General features: G+C 40.9%; 1 protein-coding gene across 1 annotated transcript; it reads right to left on the bottom strand.

Moving 5' to 3' along the window:
• Positions 1 to 207: 207 nt before the first annotated feature.
• Positions 208 to 5493, bottom strand: LOC115553829 (carcinoembryonic antigen-related cell adhesion molecule 6). Its single transcript, XM_030370362.1, has 8 exons — positions 5208 to 5493; positions 3474 to 3803; positions 2878 to 3162; positions 2211 to 2465; positions 1832 to 1940; positions 1342 to 1394; positions 1127 to 1161; positions 208 to 983 (listed from the first exon to the last, which is right to left on the bottom strand). Exons 1-8 carry the CDS (start codon positions 5257 to 5259, stop codon positions 870 to 872), a joined length of 1233 nt encoding a protein of 410 aa, XP_030226222.1. The 5' UTR covers positions 5260 to 5493; the 3' UTR covers positions 208 to 869.
• Between the last annotated feature and the right edge of the window lie 1785 nt (positions 5494 to 7278).

The raw sequence follows: 7278 nt of genomic DNA, 5'->3' as shown, positions 1-7278 counted from the left end.
AATGATATTGGTTGCTTACTATATAACTCAAGGGGGAGAGGCTTAATCCACTTGGGCAGGGGAGGTTGAGGACGTGTCTGAATATGGTAAAATAAATACACGTAGTTATAACTTTATGTGTTGAAGTGTGAACAATTAATTGCATATCCAAAAGTGCTGAGACAATAGCTTAAATGAATCACAAACACCATCACAACATATTTGTCAACACTGTGTTTAATGTATATTATTAATAAAAGTGGCTTCATTTTGATCACATTATACATCCTGGATTCATTTTTAGGATAAAATGTAATCTATACACACATACATGTAATCATATGGTCCAAACATGTATAATCAAATATAACAGTTCTTTGTAGTAAAAGTACAAAAAAAAAAAGAAGGAAGGTGATGCACACTTAGTGTAGGTTACAAGATGTGTATAAATTGCATGATTAAATGCAGCCATAACATAGTTGTAATTTATCAACTGCTGTGGCTGGCTCCATTGGCTATTTTACTGTTTGTTTTTTTACACTTTTAATATTATTTACATACATTCATACCAATGTCAAATTTCAAGTTCCTGCTTCTTGTTTATGGGGTTTCACAGCAGGAAAAATGTAAATATGGCATTACAATGCATTATAATGTACATCTGATAAGGTCACCCTGGACTCTGTGGAAGCCTGTTTGATTACATTAAGTCAGACACATAGAGACAGTCCCACCAATGATAACTCAGTTCTAGAACAGAAAGGGACAAGGAGGAACGAAGGGATTGTGAAAAATAAAAATATTATTATCAAGTCATGACTGAATCATTACCAGCCAAACTAGCTTGGTGCTTCTCACCATGTGAGAGGCTAAACCACGCTGGGAGAATGCTAGGTAGCAGGCGGTTTGGTCTCAGAGTAGATTGTGGATATGTGTGGGTTTTGCATTTTCATGCCCACATCCTGGTTCTTCTTGAAGTGGCTAATATCGGCATAGTTCATATTCTTGGAGAGCAAGAGAGGAAAAAGGGGGATATTGAATATAGATGGAGATGAGGTGTTATGTTTCTAGAACCAGCAGGTAGACTACCCTGCTGTCTATAGTTACAAAAGGCCAACTATAAGATACTTGTATGTGTGATCTTTACCTGAGTGCTCAGGGCGGAGTCCTGGATATAACCTCCTGCAAGAAAGAAAACACAAACACAAAATGAATTCAATCATAACTTATATGTGAAACATTAACCTTCTATGAATATCATGATATGACATACTGTATATACTGTTGATGCACTTGCACGTGCATGCAAGTGTACACACACAAAGCACACACATTAGAATGCAAAAATACACACAAAGTTACCGTTGGAGGAGCCTCTTTCTGAGACGTTGAACTTTTCTTTCCTTTTGCCGGTTCTGTGAAGGAAGAACATGACACGTTTACGCATCGATTCCGCATCCATCAATGGACACTGCGCAACATTTCTAAATACTTCTACAAAATACCAGTGCTGATGTTAATCCTAACATTATTGCAAGTGTGGCGATTTTTTTTAAGTCTAGGCAACATGTATAGTAAACTTTTCATTGATGAATACAAGTTCCACATCTCATCGTTGTAACTTTTATATTTTGCTTGTGTACTTGTTTTGCCTAACTTTATTATGTTTACTAATTCAGTAACAAACTTGACTTGTAAAGTAAAATGAATGGGAGAATTAAGCAATCTCCGATCCAACAAATCTTTAACTCTTTCTTTTATTTATTTCGGTGATTATTAAGTGAATAGACTACTTGCACCATCATGAGGTCGTTGTTTTCATGATTGACGCGTGGGGTTCCATACTGCATACCTGCTTTTGTGGACACGATAAATCAGTGCACCTACTAGCACTACAGCTAGTATCACTGCAATGGCTATACCAGCAATGGCACCAGATGACAGCTGGGAAGAACTGTTGTCTGGAAAAGAGAAAAGATGAAGGGTTTATAGGTTGTATGAGGAAAAATTCAGAGAGGGCAACAGATTGGTGTTAGTGTCTGCGTCTGTATCAATCTGTGTGTGTGTGTGTGTGTGTGTGTGTGTGTGTGTGTGTGTGTGTGTGTGTGTGTGTGTGTGTGTGTGTGTGTGTGTGTGTGTGTGTGTGTGTGTGTGTGTGTCTGTGTGTGTGTGTGTGTGTGTGTGTGTGTGTGTGTACGTCTGTCTATATAAGATGAATGGTAATAATGTACCTGTTACTGATATACTTTGCACTGCACGAAGCTCCAACTTAGTGATGTTGTTCACTGCTAAACATGTGTATTCTCCACTGTCCAAAAGCGTTGCCGTTTTGAGAAACTCAGCGCCATGGCCGATTTCTTCATTCACCCCGTTCATCCAGGTGAAATGTGCAGGAGGGGTGGACTCAGCCCTGCAGGATAAATGCAGCGTCTGGCCGATCTCTACTGAGTCCACCGGAACATTAATCTGAATGCTCACTGGTCCATCTGAAACCCAGATATTACCACAGATTCAGATTCTAAGCATGTGATCAACCACAACAAAAACTATTGTAAAAGATATTTACACAAAAAATGAATTATTACTCCCACATCATAGGCCAGCATTAGCTTCATAGAATGCATATCTTTAGAATGGATCGACTATGTAATAAACAGAGACACATTATGACACAGAGACAATCACTTCCAGTTACAGAAAGCAGAGCAGTCCTGCCATGATTAAGCTGTGGCCAGAGCTAGTCCTCGTGGTTGTTATAGTGAGCAAACAAACAGAAATAAGAGATAATACAGGGTATCAACAGGGAGGAACTAATGCTTTGCAGATGGAGCTCTGGCCATTGGAGCATTCTTTGTGTCTAAGAATGTAAAAGGTCAGGCAGGAGGGTTAGATACTTACAGATGGGGTGCAGTGTTAACGGGGCACTTTCTTGAGTACTGATCAGATTGGAGACATTACAGGTGTACGGCCCCCGGTCGTAGCGTGTCACGTTGAGTATGGTGAGGCTGGTGCCTCCGTCGCCGACCTGCACCCTGTCACTTAATACAGTGATCTCAGAGCTGCCATTCATCCACAGGTAGGACAGGTAGGTGCCGGTGGAGACCTGGCAGGAGATCCTCACAGAGCTGCTGAACTCCATCAACTCTGTGGTGTTGGGGGTGACTGTTACACCGGAGACTCGCACTGTGGGACAAATATACGGAATACACTGTTATATAACAATAATGGCCTTCAAATGATACCAGCTTAGTAACTGTAACATCTTAGATAAGCCTAACCCTGATTGGCTTTTACTGGCAGTTTGCCAAACTGTGTTATGTTCACAAACAAATGAGAGCCAGACCATTATAGAATAAGGAAGGATCTTTTATCTTGCAAATATGATTACGGAAAAACAGCATTTCTTTGAGTTGAGGTCGACCGTTAACATACTTGTGTATAGAAAGGTAAGCTATATGAACTGAGCACTATTTTCATCCTACTCTTCTACTCACCCTGCACCTGCAGGTTGCATGCTCCATGTAGTGGATGTGACGATGGAGGAATGATTATCACCTCGTATAATCCAGTGTCATTTAGAGTCAAGATTGAGAGCTCCAAAGATCCGGTTATATGGTCAAATTTGGTCCTATTAATATATTCTGGGGCAGTAGTGGTTTCAACGGCTGATGTTATGATAGGTATCACAGTACCACTATCTAAATGAAATCGCCATGCCACTGAAGCCATTACGAGTGGAGAGCTCTGATCTACTTTCAACATGACACTTTCTCCCACAGCTCCACCGAGACGATCTGGCAGCACACCTACTCCATCGCTCCGACCTGCAAATGAGAGATACCAATGTGGACGGGTTAAGTATTCAATGTCAAGGCCTATAGCAAAGACAGGTTGAGTACATCTTTATACAGTACAGCTATATCTTTATACACACGCACGCACACACACGCACACACTCTCACACACACACACACACACACACACACACACACACACACACACACACACACACACACACACACACACACACACACACACACACACACACACACACACTCGAACACACACACACACACACACACTAGGGCTGTAACGATACGCGTATCAAACCGAAAATCGCGATACTCAAAGCCACAAACCTGTCTCGCGGTGTGAGAAGGCAGAAGCGCGATATGCCCTTTCTAACTCTTCGGTCAAATTGTCCGATTGAAATTTGCTAATAATTTGTCTAAATAATAGTCTACTGACAGCGCCCCCTCCTATCGATGCCGTAAATATGTGACGAGATGCCCTCTCTGTGATCACAGCTCTCCGTGGCTACGGATGATTGCATTTCTCCACAGCCGTCGAAGTCCTCATATGCGATATGAACGACATTTATCCAGAGTGGGCCAAGCGCGAAAAAAATTGCCTGTGTGATCCTGTCTCTATTGTTTTGTGTGATTTGACTGGCAGTTTGTCTGCTTATAGGTCGGAATGAAGCGGCCACCGATTATTGACAGGATGGGTACTTTATTCTACCGGACTCGTTCGCTTCTTCACTAGACACACGCGCTACCGCTCGCTCTCCTCGCTCGTCCACTCACTCGCTGACGTCACTCACACACGCATACGCACACTGCCATTCTCGCGCATACACATATGCTACTCGTAACACTATGCCTCGTTATTGCGACGTTCATGTTTTTCCTCATCTATTGAAAGTTAGGCTATTAAACATGTTGCATTCTATACGGCCTGATTATGTCATTATTTAAGCTACATAGCCTAATAAGAAGCGCTAATAAGGATATTTGAATAAACCAACCAAACAGTTAAAGGGGCCCTATTATGCCTACCAGCAAAAAGCATCCTCCAACTGCAATCTGGTTATTTCTTTATTAATTTAGCTATACTTTAATAGTATTCTTTCGGTTCAAATCTGTTCAGTGTTCCAAATTATTTGTTATTAAATGTTACATTAAGATAATTGGTATTTAAGTGTTGTTTAAATAAAATGCTTTTTAAATTTAAAAGAATCGTGGGATGTATCGAACCGTGGGTCAAAAATCGTGATACAAACCGAATCGTGAATTTGTGTATCGTTACAGCCCTAACACACACACACACACACACACACACACACACACACACACACACACACACACACACACACACACACACACACACACACACACACACACACACATACATACATACACCTAATGCTCTTAAACGTCCATTCTTACCTGTTAAAGCCAAACATACAGCAACCATGCAATAACCATGTGATAAATCCATTTTTCCAATCGAGGAACGGTCACTGATTTAGCTGCTACCGTTATTGAATAATTAGGTTGGTCTCCAAATGTCTGTGTTCTAGAAAATGTAATTATACTCAAGTAAGTCTGACAGCGAGTGTGTTGAGGCAGAGATACACCCAGTATGGCGTATCTCCAAAGGCTAAGGCTTTAATAAACATTTGTGGCCAGGGGTTATATGTAGGGGTTGCCACTGTAAACGCCACCCACTGGAGTTACTGACGGAACAGTTCGTCCAGTCCTCCTGCGACATCTAGTGGCTGTTCGGCCACGTTGACGTTATAGTTTGAGAGCATGGAGAGCGTTTGTTGCACACTAATCTTCCTGGATAAGTAGGCATGCCTATCAAACAAGAAGCCAGTCATTTAAAATGATTTCGATTCAGTCTATACTGAAGAAAGGTGAACAATGAGTTATATTCAAACATGGCTCTCCTTTCAATATATGTCTAAAAACATGAGCAATAAACCCGGCACGCTTCTATCAGCTGACAGAAGGAAAAACGAGCTGAATTTGCTACACTAAAGAGAAACACTTCTGCCAAACCATAAATCCTAATTTCCTCAGATTAGCACTTAAGTAGCAAGTATAGGCTTACTTTTACCTGTATATATATTTATATAATATATCCATATCTATATATATATATATACATATTTATATATATATAGTCAAAGCAGATTCTATAATTGTATAATTTTGGCCTTCAATCCTTGGGATTAGTTTGTCATCGTTGACCGCGTGTACGGGATCCATGGAAGGAATACGATGTTCACAACCACGGTTATAGACATTCTCCTCTGTGTCTGCAGGTGCGTCAACGGGTCTGCTATGACCCCATCGATGGCTGGGAACAACATCGTGAAACAGGATAACCTTGTAGGTGAAACTGGCTCCCTGGAGCTCAGTGACCTTAATAATGAGGACTCCGGGATGTACACTGTCATACCGGCCTCAGGACCTTTAATGACAGGAGCCACCATGAGGAGAGCCTGTGTTGTCATACTTGTTTAAATGATATATACTATACGTAAGAACACACACGCACGCACGCACGCACGCACGCACGCACGCACACACACACACACTGTTTTCTTTCTCTGTTTTTCTTCCTGACTTTATTTCTTTAAGCACATTTATTCAACAGCAATTCCTTATTTTATGTATTGCTACCGGTCAATACGTGCTGTCTTTAAATTTTTTCCTCCTTCGCAGCCCAACTCCAATCAACCAACAGTCATCTGTCCCCCGAACACAGAGGGGACGAGTGTTGTCACGTTCTTTGTTTGATGATTGAAACACCAGTAATGCAAAACAGTAGACAAGAGATTGGCCAACCATTGTTGCCAAGTGATAAAATAATTCTGTCTCTCTCTCAACTAATCCAGGTTCTGGTCAGTGGGCTAATGTCCCTGATAATCCTGTCTTTGGTTGGCATCCTGCCATAATAAAAACAAAAAACGTATTACTGAGGATGACAAGTCTCCAGTTATCAGTATAATAATTGTACCATCATAGAATTTACTGTATCAAAGAGAATGAGTTATCTTGCCTTGAAATTCCTTATGGAACCTGCCAAGCTAGGGAAAAATAACTCTTTATCACAGTGAACGATTATGCAACTTGCATCAACATACAACCTAATCATTAATACTCATATCAAAACAACAGTAGCATTGATTACATATTCACTTTCAGTGAGATTCATGAAAGGAATGAAAGGTTTTACAATATGACTTCTTCCTATAGTGGGTACAAAAGATTCTGGTTTTGATCCCCAATGTTCCCAGCTGTGAGCATCTTGGTAGGCCTAGATACTTTGTACAAGTCTATGATAATTGATTTCTACCAGTTAGTCTCTAGTGTGTTAAGGCAGAGATACACTCAGTATTGCATGACTCCAAAGGATTAAGCTGAACAAAACATTTCTAGCCAGGGGGAACAGGAAGGGTTGCAAATGTAAAAGCCACCCACTGGAGTTACTGACGGAACTGTTCAT

The sequence above is a fragment of the Gadus morhua genome, chromosome 11, assembly GCF_902167405.1.
Source record: "Gadus morhua chromosome 11, gadMor3.0, whole genome shotgun sequence".
Taxonomy (NCBI): domain Eukaryota; kingdom Metazoa; phylum Chordata; class Actinopteri; order Gadiformes; family Gadidae; genus Gadus; species Gadus morhua.
Note: the sequence above shows the minus strand (reverse complement) of the source record. Positions and strands in the feature narration are given on the sequence as shown.

Excerpts from the sequence above, each read along its gene's own strand:
- LOC115553829 (XM_030370362.1), bottom strand. The coding sequence starts at position 5,259 with ATGGATTTATCACATGGTTATTGCATGGTTGCTGTATGTTTGGCTTTA. Across the intron at positions 3,804-5,207 it reads TGTATGTTTGGCTTTAACAG|GTCGGAGCGATGGAGTAGGT; the intron begins GTAAGAATGGAC and ends TCTCATTTGCAG. Across the intron at positions 3,163-3,473 it reads ATGCAACCTGCAGGTGCAGG|TGCGAGTCTCCGGTGTAACA; the intron begins GTGAGTAGAAGA and ends TTTGTCCCACAG.